At 41.0% G+C, this 24918-nt stretch overlaps 1 protein-coding gene across 2 annotated transcripts in view; it reads left to right on the forward strand.

The window, feature by feature from the left end:
• LOC136778258 (GAS2-like protein pickled eggs) overlaps positions 1-24918 on the forward strand; it is a 56989-nt gene that overhangs the window by 14150 nt on the left and 17921 nt on the right. For both annotated transcript variants that reach the window (XM_066734943.1, XM_066734951.1), the window contains one exon: positions 8853-9386. In XM_066734943.1, the coding sequence (XP_066591040.1) occupies positions 8853-9386 (534 nt within the window). The remainder of the gene's footprint in view (positions 1-8852; positions 9387-24918) is intronic.

Genomic DNA, 24918 nt, shown 5'->3' on the forward strand with positions numbered 1-24918 from the left:
TGTATAAACATATGTATATATATATATATATATATATATATATACGTGTCATATCTTATCGAGCTCTGCCTTAGGTCGCAAAACACTCGAAACTAAGATAGCCTGCAAGATATTTAATGAGGCTGTATAATATAGAGCAGACAGCTGCGGTTTATTCTTGCCGAAGGAGCGTTAGTTGCTATCCTCGCAAGGACACCAGCCGGCTGAATATCTTGGAGGTCAATGGCATGGAATTGAGCTCGTCCGATATATGTATATAGAACGATGTGTGTCCGTCGGGTCGTATACGCGCGTGCCCAAGAAAAATCCATTTATCTCCTTCGAAGCGATGTTCGCTGATAGAATCCTACGTGCGTACAACCAATGCAATCAATTAGCCAATTGCAATTTTCTTCCATGCGTGCATGCATGCATTCGACGCGCACGAAGCGCCGCGCGCGCGCGCGCGACATCCTCCTTAATTCTACTTGCACACAGTGCATGGAAAAACATAATTGGTCAAATCCTACAATTCTTTGATATAGGTATATATACATAAATTGAACCATTTGCCGTGTTCTAGCCCCGCCGCGGTCATTATTTCCCCTACACTCGTACACTTTAATCCTCGTGGAATTTCAGGTGTAGCGTAGTTGAGCGAGAGAGAAACGACTGTTCGCAATTCTAAATTCCATAAAGCTGATCGTGATCCGGCTTACGAATTATTTTATCGACCAGTGCAATTTTTATGCTAGTTATGCAGGAAACAAGTGTTTTCAAGTCGCATCTTTATCTTAAGATTGAATCTGTCCGAAAGAATAAGCTGCAATGGAAGAGAACCGGAAAGATTTCTTAATATATATATATATATATATCTTCTCTATATGCTAACAGGTATATGCATGGCGATCGAGATCGTCAGTGAAGAAAATACAATTTTAACGAGTGATATGAAATTATCGTGAATAAAAGTTTCTCAGAAATTGGTTGTAAATAAATACATATATTTAATTAAATGCTTTATATAAGTTTTAATTAGATACATGTATCTACTTCCTGCAATTTCAGCATTCTTTATACCATTGTTAGAGCAAATCTATATAAAATGCTCTTTTTGGCACTATCTTTTCAATTAAAAATAGGTACATGTATATAAACGAGAGAATTTTAAGAGGGCGCAGGCGCGGCCCCATACCGTATCTGTATAAATTATCTCGCGTTAAGCACTTTACTATCGAACATGGATTTTCTCCTATGAGATGGAAATATTTCTTGAGAATTAAGGCTGTTGAAAAAGATTTGCAGAATTGAAAATGTGGTCGAGAAGAAATTAAACAAGTGCAGGACTGCTTTAATTATTGTTGACACGTTTCCATCATGTACATCAGGAGCTTGCAAGAATTGATATAAGCACGTGTATATCAGCTTAGTTATTATAAAGTGAGAAGAGCGATGAGGAATGCCGATGTTTCAATCGCGCACACGCGGTCTATGTACCTATATAAACTACCGGTCAGGATCGCACGATATTGTGACTGACGGACTCGATCTACAGATCGATATCGTAGCGCGCACATGTGTGGGGGTGTGCGCCTGTATTTAATGTATAAAGACAATAAACCTGTAGAATGATAGGGATAAGAGCTATATGAGCCAGGAGGAATTTTAATGAGAGACCTTGCAAAATTTCCAAGAGTGTATGTAGCAGTGTACATATATATTTGAGAGCTAGAGCCTTAAGCGTTGGGTTATTTGTATCTGTCAGTCTGCTGCAGCAGCAGAGTTTCCCCATTGCAGTTATCACCTTATAGCAATAATAAACATTCGAACCATTATAAGGTATATAACGTAGTCATGCAACTTCCAGCCAGCTATTATTCATTGACTTGTTGTTCCAACTTATTGAAAATGTCCTCGCGAGTGAGGATAGGATACTTTTTAAGGTATTAAGTGTACATATACGAGACGCATAAGCAACGGCCAACTCTTTTCAACCTATATATTGCAATACATTTATCTTGAGAATGTCGCGTAATTAATAATCGGTCCCTCTTGGTTTTAGAAATAACCAATGGCCTGGACAGCCTGTCAAACCGATTATAGCCGTGAGTAGCTCCACGGTCGCGCGCTTTTTCTCTCTCTCTCTCTCTCTCTCTCTCGTATTTCACAACTACGAGCTTGGGACTTTACCACTGATTATCCCTCTTTTGGGAAGGAGAAGGTCAAGCGCAAAATGGAGCTCGCTTTGAATTTTGCCTGCACGCGGAAACTCGGTTGTGTGTGCAGTATTTGTGTATGTCACGTGCGCGCGAGGTCGCCGAGGTCTCCACTCGTTGATGGGAGACGTACTACATACATGTATACCATACCGGCCTGCAGGGCGACTAGGCTGGACAATGGTGATTGAGAACACCCAATCCGACACGCGCGCCTAATACGCTTCGATCGACGAGCCTATATATACATATAGCTGCGACGACAATCGCATAATGCCATAGTACCGTAATGACGTTAACCTACTGCGAAAAGCAAAGTGGATTTTCCCTAGAAATCCCTATCGTAATATATTCCAGCATCTAGATTTTCCTCTGCAGTGTGCTCTAGACCCATCGCGCTATAATCAAAGGACGACTTTGACAACAAATGTCTTAAAATAGATTCAAGAGTATACATTACCATAATTGGACGAAATGTATATTTTTTTATAGGGGGTTGGAGGGAAGGATACAATAAACAATGCAACAGGAATATGATATATTAAATCAATTGCATGGGAATATATATATATGATTGACCGAATTTGTACAAGTAATTATATTCGATCAATGTTATTCTTATATAAATATATGTGTTTAATAATAATCTATATAGCTGTTCCCCCCTCGTATTTTCACTGCGCAGCGAGTCCTTAAAACCAAAGAGACAATCGGTTTTAATGGTCGATTCGTTAAAATTTAAAGCATTGGCAATACTTGTCCCGGACGCGGAGCGTCGCGTCCTCTCTCTCTCTCTCTCCCTCTCGAGGGAAGGGAGCTGCCAGAATGTTTTTTACCACTCCTTCTTTCTTTCCTTATTATCCTGCGCTGGAAATAGGCGCAGCCCGGTATTTTCTTTACTGGCCCCCTATTCAAGAGCCTTAAGCCTAAATATATCGGAGTATCGTTCAAACACGAGAGAGATGCAGGGCTGCGCCGGAAGGAATATTCGACGAAAATAGATTGAGAGAAATCGCGTCGATCCGCGCGCGGCGCAGCGCGGCACGGCGGGGGGCCATGACCTTCTACGGATCTAGAAGCTGATCGATAACTCTCGGTCCGGATCATTTCATTTGAGTCACGTGGGACGAGCGCAGCACGCACTGTAGCACTATAGATTTATCGTCCATTTGCCTCCAGGGAAATCGATCAATCGCGCATTTGTATAGATTTTCCTTCGAGGAAAATCTCTCTCTCTCTCTCTCTCTCTCTCTCTCTCTCTCTCTCTCACTCTGTTTCTTCGTACAATCTACAATCAATCGAAATTACGTCATTTCGATGATCACATTATTAAGCTCTTGACCATATTCGAAAAGCTGCTAATAATATTCGAGTTTTAGCAAACGAAAATGAAAAAGTGAGGAACTATTATTACGTATATAGCTTTCGCTAATCAGAAATATCATAATCTCCATTTTTGCAACTCTGAAAGAAACTATGATTGCACGCAGAGCGCGGAAAGGAGGAAAGGAGAAAAAAAGAGAAATATTCAAGTGACATTGGCGATGAAAGAAAAATAAGAGGATAATATTAATCGTTGCGTGCATGCATGCCACGACGAATATCAGCTGCCCGGAGTTAAAACTTTCTTTTATTGCGCGATGAGTCGTATGTATATACATATATGTGTATATATCAACAGTCTCATCCGCATTTAGGTTATAATAGTCCCGGCCGGCGCCGGGCGGCCGTGCGACGATCCATTGCCGACTACGACGAAGACGTGCCGCAATTATTAAAACCGTCGCAATTTATAAGTTTCGCCAAGCTCAAAAGTCGTAGATGCGCGAGCCTTTAGGTGACGCGACGCTGTAGTTATCACGTGCGTTGATCCTTATCCTTTAGGAAAATTGTAAAGCGGCCGGGTCTCTATTATATATTATACATTCGATTCTATTGTCTCTCACGCGCGTCTTCCCTTCATTCTTTTCCAACAAACATTTCAAGATGCACAACTATAAGTCACGTGAAGCACGCGTGCCACGATACTCGCGATGCACTTTAAGAAGGAAGTTGGATGATTCATTAATTGTATATATATATATATATGTAGCTATATCTTTATAGGACGCATGCACGTGCCGTAAAAATATCACGCGAACATAAAGGCTCGCGCACACACACACACTGCACACATAGGTGGCTGTTTAAATAAATGTTGAAATTCTTAAAGAACTCGTCGTTGACACATTGGTGCGCGCGTCCAACAGAAGGGCGCATACAGACGAATATTCCATGAAGGATAAGCTTTTCGTTATTGCGCAAGCTGACCAAAGTCGTTGTAGAAAAATTCCAGGCGTACGCGTGCGCTTGGATTCATTTATTCGAAGCTCGCGTCGCACAAGGTTGCCAGATTCAGTTGCGGGCGTCGAAGAATTCTTCGCTATAATAGGCGTGCGAGTACATACGTTGCTGACAAATGCATAAATAGATTAATTACAGTTAACAATACGAGAATGAAGTATACTTTGAAGGAGCATGAAGGACCATCGTTTAGACTGTTAGCTCGATCTTGTGCTTGCCTGAAATGACTATATAATGATATAATTGAAAACTCATTATACATTTGCATATATAGATATTGCAGCAGTGAATCTGCTGGTATGCTCGTATTATTTTCGAAGCCTTCCCTTGAGGAGAGGAGACACTCGACCAATGCTCCACAATCATTTCATTAGCGTAACCAAAGGTTTGAGCATTCTAATTTAAAGAGTGGTATAAACCGTAGCGGCAACGCGCTTCTATCATTTTCATTAAGATTGTCAGAGTTAAGCACTTGCCAGCCAGGCAGACGAGATGATGCGTACTACGCGAAGAGAGATGCATTAGAGTTCGCACAAAGGTCATGTATAACGTGTGTGTGACATCCTGCTGTCAACTCATCTGTGCACCCGGCCCCATATTACCATATATACCTATATATATATATATATATATATATATAGGTGTATACATCTCGTGTACTTATTTATCTCCCCTAAAATGTACGCGGGCGCCCGCGCGCGCTCACACACATACACACACACCCCATACTTGCGCGTTTACTTTGACAACATATATTTCGAAAGAATCAAACTACTTCCTTCGCTAGCACAGATTATTCAAATCTGAGGCTTGCAACACGATGGCAAACTGTTGCGATTGATTAAATACGTGCATGCCGCGTCTGCCTACTGCAATAATTTCTCCATCTCTCTCACTACGAAACAAGAGATTATCGCAACAGATTTTAGTAATGCATATACATATTTACTGAAAATGATTAAATTCCAGCCTAATTTGTATTTGAATAGTCGCGATTAAATATGTTACTTGGCTCTAATCAATGAAAGATTCAATGAAGTAACAGTTGTTTTGAATCAAGTCTATTTAAGTTTCGTTAATGTCTCAGCTAAATATTTAAATAAAAGTTAATTTAAGAGTGAAATCATTATTATTCTCCACTCTGTGCAGTCTTAATTATATAATAGCAAAACAATGTTTCTCATTTGTAAGGTATTAGGAATTATTATTGCGATGAGACGATGACGGGCCTCGGGCTCGTCGAGTTATCGGATGATAAATCTCAAGTACCGTGAAGCGAAGGGTATAGCAGGTGCAGCTCTTATACATGCCGTAATAATAACGCGTGAAACTCAGGCTCTACGTTCGATTGATTCTCTCTCTTCAACTCAATACATATACGTATATATATATATATATATATATATATATAGAGTTTTGCACGGAGAAATAAATGTTGTACATTTATATAGGAGCGCGTATTAGGTTCTACCTGCAATAAGAGGGGGAAAGGGGACATAAGTTTTCGTTTTCTACATGCATGTATATAATCTGGTTTGTATAATTTGCTATGCGAACGAGTCCGATAAGCCGAGAGTCGGTGCGCTGATGTGTCGTTGCAACTCTCTTACTATACAGGGTGTCTCAGTGCCTCAAGTGGCTCTGTAAACCTATACAGACTAACATCTCCATTACAGTTAGAGATACGAACAAATGTTTCAGCAATAATTTGAATGGCTCAAAAATTAAGACGCGTACATTTATTTTCTCAACAATAAATTCTTTCTTCCAGGTATTATACCTATATCTTCTAAGATAACAATGTCATTGTTGCTTAAGTTTTTTTAATGGAATAAGCCATTTTTTATTGTAGTTTCTAGCATTTGATTTCGAGAGATTTCCAAGAAACTATTTTGATTTATCTTATCACTCAGTTGTTCGCGCGCAAAATATTTCTACTTGGAAGGTGTATAGGGATTTTGCTTGAGCAAAGTAATGTGCATGACTGTAAAGGTGCGATCTCACGGCCTGAAAACTGTCGCGCCGGGCTTGTGATACGTAGTGAGTGGAACACGACGCGACAGTTTTCAGGCCGTGAGATCGCACCTTAACCCATACACACGCATAGTTGCGCTACTTGCTTTTAGCTTGAGATCGAATGAAAAATGTCGTAATCGACTGCCGGATGGAGAGATAAATCAATATAGTGTTTTGGAATTTGTTTTTTCAAAAATCTGCTATAGCTTATGTAATGAAAAATATGCAATTGTTATTTAAAAATGAAAGCATGGAGGAACGTGATATCTTGAACGAGAGAGAGAGATATATAACGTTGAAAAAAGGATTGTTCTGGACAAAGACGCGAGTCCTGTCGAGACAATCAAGTGACTCCTTAAACATGTGTAAAGGATATATTATTGTGGTAAGAGATAGAATTAATGGGACACCCTGTATATCGTATCTATACATCGTCGCGTCGCATCGCGTCGAGCGAGAGGCGTTGGAGGCGTTGGAGCGAGTGTCGCAGTGGCGTAGAGCAGAGAAAACAGCGACTGCACCGACCGGATTATTCTGCCGTTGCTATATATATATATATACATTTCTGCCGTAGAGTATGTACGTGTAGCGCCGTACATACATACCGCCTGTACCGTCGACGGTGGACGATCGACTATCGTTTCTACGGGTGTTAAGGTGTGCGTGTGTTAACAGTGAACAGCACAACCTTATGGACCCCACGTGCGACTGAAACGCGGAGAAAGAAAAAGAAGGGGGAGAAAAAACCATTTCTCGAAATCCTCCCGCCACAGCTTTCCTCTAATAGCTCGCTCAACAACGGAACGAGACCACTAGAGATTTACCAAGCTGCGATAAACCAATAAATTATCCCTCGCTAAAATAAACAAGCAGCTTTTAAATCTTCTAGATACGTGTTTCTGTGTGCGTGCGTGTGGTATATGTAAATAGAAATGTCTTAATTGTGACAAGAAAAATTCTTGTAAAGGTTCAGTAACCTCTCCAGGAGAGGTTCCATCCTTTGGCGAGACTATACGTACGTAAATGGAAAGAGATTATACGATGCGTGCTTCTGGGGAGGGTGGGGGGTGCTTGCTTGCGCCTTGCGCCTCGAGCTCACGCGAGATGGCAAGTGTATCGGGTGCCTGTCCACTGCTCTATAAAAAAAAAGGAACTTTCATTGGTGCCAGCGACCGATCGATCCGAGCGAACGCATTTCTATTTTTCCCACATGTTTTGGAAAATTGCACGAGTTACATGGCTACGACGCGCGACAAACGACTCAAGTGTTTTCTCCTTCGCTTGACTTTTGAGGCTTCCATGGCATCGAACCGAAAGGTCATCTTTAAAGAGTATCTTTATGTAAAAGAGCCGGCTTTGTTAATGAATTATTACTTGATGGGTCGCGTCACGTCGACCGGAGACGAGAACGTTCGCAAGGGCCAAGCTGAGCCAAACCAGCCAATGAGGGCTCACGCACACACGGCACAACGACGCAACACGCGCTAAAACCTCTCTTTTCGCTTCGACCACCCGGCGGAGCCTTCCTCAGTCCTCCCCGGCTCGAGGCTCGTGCACTCTTACAGAAACATCCGGTATAGACTCTAATGTGACTCGCGTGCAACTGCAACACGAACCGAAGATACGCACTTTTCCACGAAGAACATTTACTTGTTTACACCATCTCCGCCACACGCCCCCCATCCCCCTTCTCTCTCTATAAAAACACAAAGATTCCACGACGACACGGATCACTACTACAAGGAAAATCATTTCTATTTAACTGTTTCCTTATAACGGTGCATAAAACCCGACGAAATTGATATAGATTAAAATTCATCTACGAAAATTAACGGAGAAAAGATTATTGCGTGGGTTATTAACTTTATTGTCAATATATGTGTATATCTACGGGGTGTAGGACACTCGAGAGGCCAGCGTCCTAGACATAGACGCGCGTACGCATTATCCTTAGCTATAAAAGATATAGGATCTGTTCGAAGCCTCTTGTTATTTGCTTTCAAAAAGGTCATATGCAAAAATAAAGATATGGGTGTCTTTTTCTAACTATGCATGCCCTGGGACCTCTCAAGTGGCTCACCCTGTATATACCTATATAAGGATCGAGAAGAAATTAGGTCAAGGTTGGCACATACGTACATATATATATATATATATATATATATATATATTGTTTGACGACGTACACAGCATATATACATATAGGTATAGGAACGTGTATATATATAGGTTTGAAGGGAGGGGGGCGAGCTTTCGGTAGAAAGAACTATAGTGATCGAGTCCTGTGAATTGTTTCAGCACGCGAACAACGTGCGGAAATCAGCAGCGGAGTACGTGGCACGGCGTCAGGCACGGAAGATCTCGATGACGCGTTCGATAACCTCCTCATTGGCCCTACCGATGAGCCAGCTGAGCGACGTGGCCTTCCTGCCGAACGCCAAGGCAGGAACCTTCTTCGCGAGGGACAACGTCTCCAACTTCATCGGTTGGTGCCGCAACAGCCTCGGGATAATCGAGTGCCTCCTCTTCGAGACCGACGATCTGATAATGCGAAAGAACGAGCGTCACGTGATTCTCTGCTTATTGGAGGTGGCCAGGAGAGGCGCGAAATTCGGCATGCTGGCGCCGATGCTGGTTCAAATGGAAAGGCAGATAGATCGTGAGATCGCGGCGGAGAACAAGGCAAACGTCCAGGCCAGCATCGCGACGGCCACCGACGGAAATGACGACAGCGACGACGATTACGCCGATATGCAAGCGGACCAGCCCTGTCTCATCTACGGACCTCAGCCCCAGATCGTCACCAACGATCTCAAGTCCCTCGACGAGATGGTAAGTCAACTTGGTCAACTTACCATCATTAGCCACAATTATAGCCCCGTACAGTGTCATTATCATCTCATCCAAAACTCGTCTCTAATAATTTTATTAGCCAACAATTTCTTTGGACGTATGATAAAGCTATAGCAGCTGCCGCGGTCCTCATCAGCCCTACGATTTTCCTGCAATACCATTCTTTCTTCTGGACCATTTAGCGCTTATTCCTCCGTTATTTTGTATTTATTGTTCGGATGTCGATTTTTAGGTTGACGGCCATATTGTAGGCGGCAGTCACCTGAAAGATCGAATCCTAATTTTTTTTGCCTTTCGGGTTTTGCGATCAATGTTTTTTCGGGTTTTCAGGTTTATTTAGCTCCAGTACCTCCTTCCGAGTTTTCGTGTTTCGTCCTATTATTTTCAGGTCATAGGTTCGTCTAATAAATGGTTAGATGTTGGTTGAATTCCAGTAGCTTTGTTAGATATTCCTAAATGCATTTTTAATTAGGCAATCGTGGCGAAGGTTCCTAAACGCATTATTTTGGGACCTGATAAATAAATTTGTTATATTTGTCCGAATTAGGGAAAGCCAATTGTGTAGCACGACCTGAGACGGTCTCAGCCGGTTAAGCCGCGGGATGAATTGGGATGCCTGGCGCCCAATTGAGAGGTTCTTACTTGTATTATTCTTATTTAAAATAAATTGTTTAAAATTAATTTTTGGCATCCATTTCTTTATTTAATTCCGTGTGCCTTGTGCACCTCACGTTCGAACTTGTGTTCCCCTCGCGAGTAAAAGGCAAAAGAGTTTGCCCTCGGAAGGTTGACGTTACAAGATATATATATATATATGTCAGGGATGATAGTTTGGCAAGTGATTGTTTAGGGAAATATAGTTAGAAATAGACAATAATGGAGTAGCGGTAAAATGTTGAGAAAAACTAGTGAGCGTTAGGTACAACGATACGTAAACAAGTCAGAGTTAGTAATGTAAAGTGGGGTAGTAAATAAACAAGACGTAGAAAGGGGGGAAGTAATATGCTGGGACAATTACGTGAAAGATTAACGATAGGGAGGATGGACAACTTAAGAATTTAGGCATCAGAAGAAGGGAAAATGAATTGTTCTCCGACATATATATATATACGAAATTTGTCGGGAAACTAAATTCTGAACGAATCAAGGGGGACCTTTGCCGGGGCCGTGTCCCGTAACATTATATACTATTTCTATTGTATCCTCTCTCAATGATTCTTATATGATTTGCTTTTCCGCACACCTGACAGAGTCTTTGCTACTTTTTACGCTGGTCGTTTGTTCTTCTTCTTTTTCTCCTCTCAAAGTAACATTCATGTCGTGCAGGCTTATTTACTTGGTTTGTAGAATTAATTTCATAGTCGGCAGCGGTGGCTGGGGTCAGGCAAGGAATTCCTCGTGAAAGGCAGTGTCAATATGTGCCTAGCAGAGTTGGGTTCGGACACCGTCAGAAAGGGCACTTGAAAAATACTTAGCTATTTACCGGGACGCTGCATAATTATGGAATAAACTTTAATATAAAGATATCAAAGCTACGTAAAACATGAATTAATTCTTCTGCTTGGTTCGAAAGAGAGAGAGAGAAGCAAAGTCACGCCTCGCGTCTTCTCTCTCAGTAATTTTACGGCCGATGCTTCAGATTACCGAATGGTTCGATTAGAAACTTTAGCGAGTGAATAAGAAAGAGATTGAGCAAAGATAGTAAATCGGGGAAGGCTCGATCGTTCATCCGGTCGCGCTCACTTCCGGAATATCGTTGGTATTTAGGAAAATTGTGTGTGTATGTGTGTGTGTTTTGTAACTCGTCTAGTGGGTATAGGAAAAGGAAAGGAGAGCGAATACGAGTGGTTAGTTTGTCAGTTAATAATTATGTTGATCCCTAGGGGAAAACGTGACGTAAACGGAAAGTGTACGTGCATGCATGTATATAGGATCGCGGTCCCTAAGTACTAGCGCGACGTTAAACATTGTTTCGCACGGTAGTAACGCTCTCTCATCGTGTCCTTCGACATGCACGCTGCCATTAAGGTGTTAATGAGACGTTACGACGATAAATAATGCCCATAATAATTGCTGAAAGCTTGGAAAACCAAACTTTTCGATCGTGTGTGACGTATTATATATAGTCTATATACCTATGCGTACCTTCTCTAAATTATATATATATACATATATATACTATACGCGTTTGTGCCCCTGAGTAGAAAAAAGACTGTCGGAGTTGAAACTATATCTAGAAGCAGTGTGGAAAATCTAGAGAGAGAGAGAGAGAGAGAATGAAGAAATAGATGACAATGATAAAATTACGAGGCTGGTGAATGAAAGAAAAAAATTTCAAGGAATAAAATTAGCGAGTGGAGATGAAGATAGGGACGAATAATACATATACGAAGGCGAGTTAGGAACGATCAGTGTCTCGCCAAGAGTATATCTCTGAATAAGTTTCATACTCTGCTCATGGAAGCCTTCTATATATCGCATACCAGCATGCAGGAACAATCTGCGTTCACCGCGTTTACACGCTCCGCCATCGAAACCTGAAACCTCGTCAAGCGAAAATCTCCTGGAATTCCTGTCCGTGCATTGAGAAAACTCGGGCTCGCTCGCGATAACGTCGCTTATTGCATGGCCGCGGGCCAGGCCAGATATTCTACCGCGCGTCGAAGCTTCCAGCTTCCGAGAGAGAGAGAGAGAGAGAGAGAAAAGTCTCCATCCGTTCTCTCGAAGGAAAATCAAACGGGACAACGATATGCAAATATGCTCAATTTCGTTGGTTGCGTGACACATTTATAAGCATTGTTTACGATACGGATGGTGAAAGTGCACAGCGCGCGCTGCGCTATACACTGCATGGCAATATAATTTTTCTAAAAGGGCTGTGTGATCCGCTAGATTTTCCGCTCACGTAAATACTTCATTTATCTTTCCATGGCTACCTTCGATCTAATGTATATATATATATATATATATATATATGCTTCGTAAGTCAATTATTATAAAATGCGAGCTTTGCATCTCTCGTACAGTGAAAATGGCCGGATGTGCTTTCAAGACACAGCAACTCGTAATGGTAGGAATTGAGATGAGACGAGAATATGAAACGAGACGTCTCGAACCACTCGCAACTCATCGCGCATAAATACCGTGCTCATTGCTATGCATGCACGGATTGGGAAATAAAGTAACCATGCAACCGGGCTCATTCAGCCTCCTGACAGACGTCTTTCTCGTTTGTTTTCATTTCTTTTCTTTTTTATCCATCACGCGCGCATCGAGCGTATCAGTCAGTATAATAACAGAGCCGGCTACGCACTCCCGATCAGTCCCGATGATGTCCGAACTTGGAGAGATTCAGTTCCAGCTCCCATCTCTGACAGTCGATTAGTCAAAATATTAGCAGAGTTACGCGAGTGACGTTCTTATTGAAATATGCCAAAAATGCTCTAACGATACCTATATATTATTATATGTCGATTCTTATCCTACGTACTTATCGATAGTTTCCCATTCCAAGGCAAAACTGTCGCTCTGATAGTGACTGCCTAAGATATCTTCCAGAGTTCTTATCTCTGGCAGCCGATTTGTCAAAATATTATGGTGCACGTAATTTCACGCAAGTGACGATGTTCTTATAATGAAGTATTCCGAAAATCCATCTAAATATGTTCAAATTATATACTATATATTTATATATGTTCATTGTGTGTGTAATCTAACATGTTTATCGATAGTTTTTCCTTCCGCGAGAGGGTGACGCGGAACGTGCACGCGCGATCGACAGAGGTAATAGGAGTGGCAATAATTCGCGCCATGATCGAGAGTATATATTTGTGTATGAAGGTGATCGAGAGAGTTTAAGCCAGCAGCTGCGTTTGTCTAGGTATATAATAGCGCGAGTCAAGATTGGGAAATGGAGTGGCTTGTTCTGGCCATATTTTTTCATAGGCTATATATATATATATATATATACCTATAGATTTTGTGATCTAAGAAGGAGCCTAGCTGTCGGCCTAATCGGTATCATCTTTATGTTAGCGAACGAAACTGGTAATAAGGCGTTTCGCCTCCGCCGACAAAGCGGCTGATAAAATCACGACAATGACGATGGATGCTTCTCAAAAATTATGCAAGAGTGCATGCGAGCGAGCGGCATCTTGTTACTCGCGCGAGCATTTCGCCTTCCTCGATGTGCAATAATAAAGAGGTCGGCGAATCTTACTCGCGTCTATCTATTATATTCTCTGATTTATCAAGGATGAGCTACTTTTACTGTGGCTAAAGTCGCATTATAGTCTTGAATCGTTATATACATAATTAGACAATTAGCAGATGCAATTGCAGCACAGTATAGGCTGCACATTTGGATCGACATGCACGAAATCGTGGAGTTTCTGGGAGAGTACCGATAGAGCCGGTAGCCTGGAGCTAGGGGTTGCGGGATTTGTGTGTGCGTGTGGATATTGTTTCTTGAAGGAGCCGCGTGCACGGCGGGATAAATATATATATGGTAAGGGGAGGTTTGTGCGTATGAAGAGATAGAGCTACGAGCTCTTCGGTACAGACTGTCTTATATAGATACGCACGCATAGAACCAGTAAAAGTATAGCTTCGTAAAGTACGTAGCACTCCTTCGATCGCCATGCAGTATCGAGAGGGGCAAATCTAGTTTGTCTACTTGTCGAGATTCTTCGCGGCTCCAGACTCTTTTCGGAGCTCCCGAGTTAACGCAATGCAACGCAACACACACAAACACACACGGCTCTTTTCGATTTCTATTTTCTCGATCGCATTTGCCAATTACAGACGCGAAGACGTAAAAAAGAAACTCGTTAATTAATTCAAACAAGATATCGCGGGACGGGACGAACGTATGCACCCTGCGCGCGCTGTCATAACTATATTTGCCATGCAGGAGGATTCCATGCATTTGAGAATTTTTGAAAAAACGAACAATCGTTGCAAATTTTATAAGATTATATCTAACTTGGGATTTTAACGACATTCACGGAATCCCGTTTTCAGGGAGGCCTCGCTATTGCTGTATAGTACAATGCTGAAGAATTTGCTTTTATACATATAGTATCTATACAATGGGTGTGCATGTAGGTATAACAACTATAGGTGCAGCGCAACGGACGATTCTATATACATATAAGTTGTCTGCCGTAGGGACAAGTTAGGGTAAAAGTGGGGCTGTATAACTATATAGCTAGATATATTCGTAGGTAAATAGGCATGGAAGCAGGATGAATTGTCAGCCTACCCAGGTATAAGCTGTGCATACGATTCTTATATTCCAGTCGAGAGCTATAGGGAATTAACTCTATTCCGGTATACTTGCGAGCATTGGCTAGAGTCGAAGGGCAACGAGCGAGATCCAATTGCTGCCATATTACGCAAAATATGGCTAAATAAAGTTTTCCAGGGTCTATTGTTAAAATCATCGTTGCGCGCTGAGGCTTATTGGACCGAGGTTCGTTTTTTCGGTGACCAACTTCCTCCTGCTTGGATAGCGAAAGAAAAAAGAGTGAGAGCATATCAACCCATCGGCACAAGGCCTGTTGAGATCGCAATGGCCGAAATGGCCGTACAGGTCGTTGCCAGCTCCGTACGTAAAGGTTCCCCCGGGACGAAGAGGCGGGAAATCTATTTGGCGATCGGCTCGCGTAAATCAAACGTCTTTAGGCTCCCAAAGCAAGGAGCTCGCGCCACAGACAAGTATATTTCACTCTAATTTATTTGATCATGCATGCTTATGTTGTTTCTATTACCTATGGGCTCGAGCCAAGTGAAACTCTCAACGATAACCGCGCGAGTCAAATCGATTTTGAGCAAACGATCGCCACTATATATACCAACTACCATAAGACACTAGAAAGTTGAAATGTTGGCTTGTACGCGTGCGTTCCTCTGTACAGGTTTTTGCCGTTGGCCATTGTCCGCGCGCGCGTCCAGATCGAAGCATCGGTAGTCCCAATAACGGATATATGTATATATACAATTCCTATAATATGCTGCAACTATTTGAATATATAAAAATCAATCCTGTGATTAGCCAGCTACGTTTCAATCGTTCGGCGTCTCCGCATCTAAATATGTTTATCTTCTTCTGGCTTTAATGCGCGCGCAGCCTGGCTGCTGATAAATGATATAGTTCTGCAGGTGGCAAAATCTTTCCATATACGACCAAAAGAATTCACCAAAGAGCTGATATCGCGCTAGTAACTCTACACCCCTGTATAGTTCTTAATTCAAGTGTCTCGATCGCAACTTACGAGAGACAGTTACTATCGTGAAAACACATCCAGGATATATCTTCGTGCTCTTTTTCCTGCATGGCAGCTTGGATTTCATTCGATTATGTCCCGTCAATGTCCCTGGCTAATCAACACACATGTGTATATATATATATATATATATATATATATATATATTTATCGTTCCTGCGCCTCGATTCGTTAGTTCAAATATTGAATTTTCAACAAGGAGAGATTATTTTTTTCCACTAGAGCACAGTCTCCTCAGCCTTTGCAATAATAACTATCCCATTAGGAGTAAAATATTTTCTTGTAATAAAATTATTATTATTACAAGAGAATATGTCACTCCTGGGGTAGTTAAAGCATATATATATATATATATATCCTACACATAACGCGGGAGGGTGAAGTATATTTACTTGTAGCTAAGAAGAAAGAGAGAGAAATATATATGTATAGAGCAAAAGGAGTAATCTCGATTTACAGACTATACTCGTGAAATATCTGTCCAGGCAGATCTTGAATATCAATTGGCGACCTTTGGCGTAGTTACGCCGTTGCACCGTCGCGCCACGCCGCGCCGTACCGCGCCGGGGACTTTGATCGGTGAACTCTGGCCGCAGATGTAAAATATGAAAAGGGCGCGATCGTGAATGGCATTAATGACGTTCAATTTACTTGGCGCATTATAATAACTGAACTCACGATCAAACCCACTGTGTACACTCCATCCTATTATATAGTATATACTATCTGGAAACTTAATGAGAAAGGCCATGTTTATATCTATATGTATATACATATTATAATGAAATTTCACGTCGCGTCACTCGACGTTTTCACGGTCCTTCTAGACAAAAATATGTTACACTCTTCAATCTCATATATCCCTCGAGATCCACCTTATCGAAAGACTCGGCTATATAATTCCAATCATCGGGATAATCCAAGAAACGCAATTATATGTTACTTTTGATGCGCGCGACTCGTCTATTTTTATATATTATTGTCTCGTTATATAAAATCCAATACATGACCCAATAAAACGAGCGTGCTCCAACATTTTCACCTCGTTATTTAATCCAGTTGTTTCATCTCCCGCCTTGATTTCATATACTTCAATTCAGCCAACTGATTTGATAATACGGTCTGTACAAGCCTTTTTCAATTGATAGATAAAGCTTTACACGAGAAATCAATCGTCGAGATTTTGTTCAATCGCGATACCAACGCAACTTCCTCCCATCGTGCTCCTTATATATATATTACGTATAGGTACCGGTGCAGATACATAAACGCAAGTCGATGTAAAAGACGTAGAAAAATTGTATATATAGCTGGAAGATGGACATTTTGCTTAGGATTTTCACGCGACCGTGTGAAAATATGTTTGCCAATATAAATTGCAAATAGTTCCTCTGTGGCTGTTGATGGAACGATGACGAATACCAAAGCGTGTACGTAAGATGTCGGCCGAGAAACCTTTCTCGATAAAGAGAAGGAAGAAGAAATAGACATATATAATATTTTGTAGCTTTTTGAAAGAGTGGAAAGAGCTATAGGCTAAAGAGAAGGCGGAGTAAGGATCGAAGTGTCTAGACTCGTACACGCGCGTATGGTACCTATATACACAAGTGGCGTACGTTGCTATTCGGCGATTCTGGCACACACAGGCACGTATATAATATATATATATATATATATATATACCGATAAGCTAGAGTAGGCGTTTCATAGTGTTTCTTCATGGTGTACGTTCTCAGCATTGGTCGCAGCGCTGCAGCGGCGCGACGCAGGCCAGACGCGCGCGCGGGCCATGTACGGGAAAGGAATCGCAAGCGCCGAAAGCTAAACTGTCGTATTGATCGCTTAACCTATTTCGTTTCAAGTTCAAGCACCGAGTCGATCGAGTCTTTCCTCAAGGACACGCGCCGCGTGCGCGGCACAGGGATCCGATGTACTACATTGGCCCGGGCTATCCAGGGAAAAACCCCTGCGAATATTATTTCTTTAAAATGTACATGTGGAACGAAGACCGGAGACAATCCCTCCAAAATTCAATGTACCTAAAGTGGATCGTTAAGCTTACGCATATCTATATAGTATATATATATATATATATACGTATATTGGAGAGCGAAGCAACCTCTGAAATTTTACCAAGTCGAAGCGAGGTAGGAATTTTAGCGAGCCGGTGTGTATACTATATACGTGAGCGCACGATTGATAGCATCAACCTCGTCGTATGGCATGTGTACGTGTACGTCCATCTTCTTTATTTTCTATTTTCTTCACGGACTATACTTTGCCTCCTTTTTTCGACATTTTGGAATGTCCGACGCGTGTGGCACTGGCCACTCTAAATATATTACCGTTCCTTCGCACTCACGCACGCACGTACGCACACACACGACGACACACATACGTATCTCTCGATCATCGCAGCTATTCAAGTGACGAACAGTGTATCTAGAAGCACTTGGCCTTTATCAAAGGGAAATGTTACAACTCTCGGAATTTCTCTCTTGAATGTTTTCTGCGCCTATTTGCGCTTAGTCATTTCCTTCCCGAACTCTTGGACAAATTTCGAGCAGGTCAACCATGAGTAAAGATAAGCTCGAGGACGCCATCCCCCCTCCCCTCTCCCCTTTCTGTTCCCATATATGTGTATACAGCTACATATATATTGCGTACAAGGCCCATCGAATTTATAAATATATTATTATCTCACTGTTGTCCAATTTCATAAAATCGTGCATATAATAATAGGTATAAAAATGCAAGGGTGAGATTTTTCTACGCAACTTTTAGTCAAAAGATTTTCGACGGATTATCTCGTAAGAATGAGGTATAAGGGTATTAACTATTACATGCAATTAACGTAGCATAAAGTAGGTTACCCAACCATGCAAGGTCTGCCTGAGGTCTGGCTGCCTCTTGTCTAATCAGCGTTGACCGCGCGGAGGAAGAAGAAAGCTACATGGTCGCCGCGCAGCGCGTCATCCGTATACAGATATATTGATAAAATAAGACACACGACAAGATAACCGCCTGTCTGTATGATGCTCAGTTCTATTCATATATTTATATATATATATATATATGTTTAAGGAGAGAGAGAGAGAAATAAATGCGTCAGAAAATAAATACACCCCTCCCACCCCAAAACCACCTCGAATCCGATTCTGTTAATAATTACAAAAGATACCGACCCGATAAAACTGCTTTCATAATTTCGAACTATCTATGCATGACCCTCGATGATTAAATTCTACACGTATAAGTACGTTTTAACTGGCCATCTCACTCTCTCGCTCGCGCAGGAGTAAACATCCGCGCGACGTTGAAGGAAGAAATCGTTCCAATATTGGAAACTTGACAATTTGCTCTCGCACCGTTTCTCTTAATTCGGATCTCTTACAGGAAAAAGATAATTGGGAAAACTAGTGGGTCAATCACGGGCCATCGATATTTTTCTCCAGACTGTCAGAGTAACATCGCAATTAAAAGTCTGGAAACATAATAAGTTTTACCATTTATATGTACATATATGCCTATATGTAGATGGCACGACCATGCGAGTAGACTTGACAACGTACTCAGTATTACGCAGGCATCGTTGTCATTGCGTAAGTTGGAACGGCGGCGCGACGTGGCAAAAATGGTAAGGGGTTCAAACATAAGGGATGAGGATATATATATCTAACCGTGGAAATATTAATGATTTTTACATGCGCGATTCTCCTGGTTAGATCGGAGATTGCGAGGGGAGGGAGAAATATGGACTTTTCTGGGTGTACAGTTACTGTATACAAGTGACAGTTTCGATCGGTAACATCTAGGTTATTCCAATAAAGTGTGCACCGCAAGTGCTTCTAAACGGCGTTGATTGAGCAAAAGTCGGAAGAACTGGAATCCGCGCGGGAAACCCCGAGAAGCAAGTCGGAACCGACGGACGCGACCGAGCGGCGACCAACCGAGCCGATTTGAATGGAACGATCGAAGCCGAGCCATTTACCTGCCTGCCTATGCAGTAACCAGCAAGGAATTCCAAGCTTTGTATTCGCGAAGCGTACGCGTGCGCAGTGCGCCCTCCCCGAAAGACGTCGAATCGTCTCCCGACTCCCGAGTCCCGACTAATCCCGGCTGACTCGGCCATATCGCCTGACCTGCAGTCTGCCAACTTTATCGTCTTTGTCCCATAGAATATATACACGCACCTATTCTACTTATAGTAGCTTATACATGATTGAGAAAATACTCATTAGTGAAGAATCCGAGTTATCCAAGGCCAATTAACTTGTTAAATGACTCTTTTACACATTTGATTTTCCATAAGTTTCATTGCTCTTATATGCACATACAGGTATATATTTCGTAGTCGGAGATACTTTACAATTACCAACTAATTTTTCCAGCTAGCTGCACTTGATTGTATTCGCTTATGTCACGTCAACTGCCAGTTTATATACCGACGTTTATAATAACTCGCTGAAGAAGAATTAAGGACAACGCATGGGGTGGGGGGAGAGAGAGAGACGATTAAATCCTACAACCATGATAACGACGACAAGGGCCATTAATAGAAATCAAGCGACATTCCAATTGGTTTTCCGCCACAGAAACTAATCACCTTCTTGTAGCTTCTCGTGTTGCAGGTGTGCTCGGGAATCAACTCAACCAGCTGCATCTATATTATATTAGTATACTAGCACATTTGATCAAGAAAATCGATAGGGTTTTGCCACACGTCCCATTGCATTCCAATAAATTTCAACATTCATAAATTCTGTCGAAACATTATAACATCTTATCTTTATATACAATTTACGCAAATTTATCGTCCAATTTCCCCTCAACTTCTCTCAGTCTCTCTCTCTCTCTCTCTCGGTTTACATATATTTGCCGCAGCAGAAAATTATAATAAGAAAAAGAAGAAGAAATGGAATCGCTATATTGGACAGCAGATCGTCTTTTTATAGTTTTATGGCAAGTGGATGTGGTTATTTTTGAAACGTCTTACGGACGGGAACAGATTGATCTCTATTTCCAGTGGAATTTTATGCTTGCTAACAGTATATTATCGTTCGAGTGGCTCGCGCTTTATAGTTTAGGAAGGAACGCGTGACAGGTAAATTCTGCAGGTGCCGAATTGCTTTTATAGCCCTTGCCGTTGACTCGAGGTTGGTGTTTGGTGGGGTTGGCGGGGTTAGTCGTTGTACTGCGAGACTGATGAATCGAGTTGGCTGAATAGGAAAAGGAACGAGAGTGTCTCGGCCGCAGCGGCGGTCCCGACACGCAACCTAGAGAGCCCTAGTATTCGTACACAGCTTTGAACACCCGGTACACCGTAGTTCGTCTCCGTGTAGTCCGCGTAGTCCGTAGCCCGTAGTCGTCTCTCTCTCTCTCTCTCTCTCTCTCTCTCTCTCTCTCTCTCTCTCTCTCTCTTGGCTCTCCGCAATCAATACACGACGGCGCAAGCTCTCCTATAGAAAGCTTCCTCGCTTCCTCGCTCTCCTTTCTCTTCTTTCTTTCCTCGATCAAGAACACGCCTTTTACAATAATTATACCTTCCTTTCGAAATTCGTATATCTTACTTGAAAAATAATTTCACAACGACCCTGCAAAATTCCTATTCAATAACAACAAAGAGAAATAGAAGTTAAAAATCTTATTTGTAGCCGATTAGACGCGGCGAATAGAAAGAAAATTCGCAATATTGAAGTTTTGTGCTTTGAGCGAAGGATCGATGCCCTGCAGTTATTACTAGTTGCGTACGTGCATGACAGTAGTATATACATATAGGTACTTCCTAACCTCAGCTATCAAACGGAATTCTTTCGAAAGATCTGTGTAACGTTTCAAGAATTCCAAAGGAATTTTCTCCGATGGCACGAGAGTCCCAAAACAACTCATTTCTTTCATTGCTTCTCTCAGAAAAAGCAATTTCATTGAAAATGATACTTGTTGATACTTGCTTGGGTAGGTATTTTCTCACCATGTGTGCATGTTCGTTCTTGAATAAAATCAACCAGAAAGACACTATATATATGTATATCTACAAATCTGTATGTAAATTAGAGTGCATGCTATCTATAGGGAAGACCGGCGGCAATTGTAACATTCAAATTTATAGCTCGGTTCTTTAATGAAATTTAATGTCGTTTAGTACCTTTCTTGAATACTACAAGACGCTGTAATTGCAATAGTTTAGAACTGCCAATGTTAAGCCGCTGTTTATGTAGAAATGACAAAAACAGTTTTCTGTACTATTTTGTAATTGTTTAGCTTGCTCTTTAACTTTGAATTTCCCAGTTACTATTGTGTAAATATTAAAATTCAATATATGACTGAAATCACCATTTCTTTAAATAAATTTTTCAATGTCAAACGATTGTTAAATATGAAATTATTTTGGCTAAATTTTAGTACGCAATAATTTGGAACGTGTGGGGTCAATTGTAATAAATAAACTGGTGTCGATTGTACCATGCTAATTGCAGAATAGGACAATCAATAAATGTTTCTATCGCTCCATCAGTATCTCCATTACATATTGCAATAAGTATCGTTCAGATCAAATAAATGTTCAAAGATTACAAGAAATCAAAATAATTTTCGTAAAAAGAATTTTATTTTTATAAAACAGTCAATGGCGGTTATATATTTTGATTATTTACAAGTAAATTTCATTTTTTACTGCATGTTGAGCTTTAGATAACATGCTCTGTTTACCCAAGTATCTTCAACTATTTTTTTATCCATGCACTATGGGAATTATGCACATTTTACAATTGAAAATCGGTGTGTGTTACAATTGACCCCTCTGTGCAGCTGTCGATTGTAACAAATTGCACGTGGTACTATATTAATTGTTTGCTTATGGATTAATTGAAATATCATTTGAATAAAAATATATTGACATTCTAAAACATATGTAGTAAGTATCACCATTTTTTAAAGATTTCTATACATACATACGAATCGCACAGCGAGAATGGGGAGCATCGAGCGCGACCGCTGGCAGCCTCTGCTCGGCTGCGCACCTGCGCACTGCTCTTCCATCCATCCTCGCGAGAGAATAGCGCACCAGGTATATATGTATAGGAATAAGAGAGCCTGGCCGGACCAATAGGATGCGCATTGCATAAAAATTATGATTCTATAGGGATCGCGACATGCTAATTAGGATCGCGTCGCATCGATAAATCGAGATGATCATTAAAAGTCGTTCGTGTGCGCGCGCTAGCGCTAGCGAGCGGCAATAAGGAGTGGCCCGCCCACGCACACCCCCTCCCCTCATCCCTATATATGTATACACGAGAAACCTCGTCTTTTTCTCGCACGCTGCATCTACCACTCTGCCTAAACATATATACATACCAGCCGTCTACGCATGCAGTCTACAAGGAAAGCTGCAGCTTTTATTATATTGTTATGCAGCAGAAATTATATATATATATATATATATACTGATCGACAAAAAAAGGAGAGCTATATATATAGATACCACCGAACCAGTCCAATATACCTTATCAGAACTTTACATTTAATCATCTTCGGGCATTATTGATTCACGTGGATAAGGATGATCATCCTCGTCTTATCTAAATCCAAGAAAAACTAAACTCAAAAATGTACAAGTTTCAAACGTATAATAGCTTTATTATATCTATATACCTAGCAGAAAAATCATCGGAAGCATTGAATCGCATCTTCTTTTATCGCATTCTAGTAGACTTTTAAGGAATTTTCTTTCGGTTACATTCTGTATTATCTAGTGCGATAATACATCAGCAGAGATAGCTTGAAACGTGTTTGAAAACAACGTCTAATCCGCATGGTTATAAAAGCTTTAGGCTGCATCATGGATGATTCAAGTTTTCCTAAAGAAAGAGATATAATTGAGATTACGTGGAAAATAATAATCCGTTTTATCAGTTTGTGGATGCAAAGTGAGAAAAGAACTTGTTGAGTTGCAGCTGCCGCACGCGCTCGCGATTTAATTAATATGCAATCGAGTCCTTCTGCTCGAGATGCCTGCGCGTTCAATTTGCATTCGTCATCAACAACGTTTCATATCGAAAGTAAAATTGCAGAAACTTTTAGAGCGCATGCAATTTCGAATTTCTGTTTGATCGATCGTCCGTTTCTTCGGCATTTTGGCAAAAATTTATCTACACATATATATGTATATATACTAATAAATGGCAAATTGATAATTGCTAGAGAGGCTCTCAAATCACGTGGGTATTTCGCGTGCACGGTACATATACGTAGGAGAGCGGTAAAAGTCATAACGATGAGTCAACTCGGGAGCCAAAATATGGCGACAGCGGTGACTAACCTTTCATGCTACTCGTGCTATTAAATTAGCTCGTAAGTCCAAGACCAAGTCCAAGTCCAAGTCAAATTCGAGCTAGGCTGCATCACGCTGCGTTGTAAAATAATTTATGTAATAATTTGCGAAGGAGTTAGGAGAGATTCGAGGAATTTACAAGTCACGGCGGAGAGATTCCTTGTAATATACATATATGTAGGTATAAATGACACTTTTTATTCCTCTAGAACACCGAGCGTACCTTGTAATGTATATATATTAATGAATTTATAATGATGAAAAACATGCAGCGCACGGTACAACATAAGTGCAGCATTTACAAAATGACTGCACAAGGTTTTGCACGTGTTAAAATATATAACTTTTGGATTTGCAGCTATTACTTACCTATAGCCTAGGTATATGTATATGTATTACGTAAATATGTATATTATATATTGATATTGCCCGAAAAATTTAGTAAATATTGCGTCTATGCGATAAATAAAGCATGGCAGCTGCTTGATAGCATATAACGAAGAAAGCAAGGAAGGAAGGAAGGAAAGAACGGGGTGTATGGCTGCATGGGCTTTATCTCAATATCAAGATTCTCCGCTTCCCACGGGCTAGAGTCCCGGAGGAGGACGCAGATCTGCCTGTGATGATAAAGTCTATACATATATATATATATATTATATATATATAAATATATAGATACTGATCAGGATGTCCGAAGCTTGGGCTGTTCCATCACTTTCTCTTCGACCGACCAGCAAATCTACATGCTAGCTGCAGCCGTTGCAGGAGAACAGAACAGCTCTCCTACCGATTAACTAATGCAACTCGGATCTATAATATACTATATATATATATATATATATGTATATATAATCACTCTGTGTGCTATACACAATAAAAAATTGTATGAGTC

Source organism: Prorops nasuta, unplaced genomic scaffold (assembly GCF_024137725.1).
Source record: "Prorops nasuta isolate Cenicafe-Biocafe unplaced genomic scaffold, Cenicafe_Pnas_1.2 PNAS00002, whole genome shotgun sequence".
Taxonomy (NCBI): domain Eukaryota; kingdom Metazoa; phylum Arthropoda; class Insecta; order Hymenoptera; family Bethylidae; genus Prorops; species Prorops nasuta.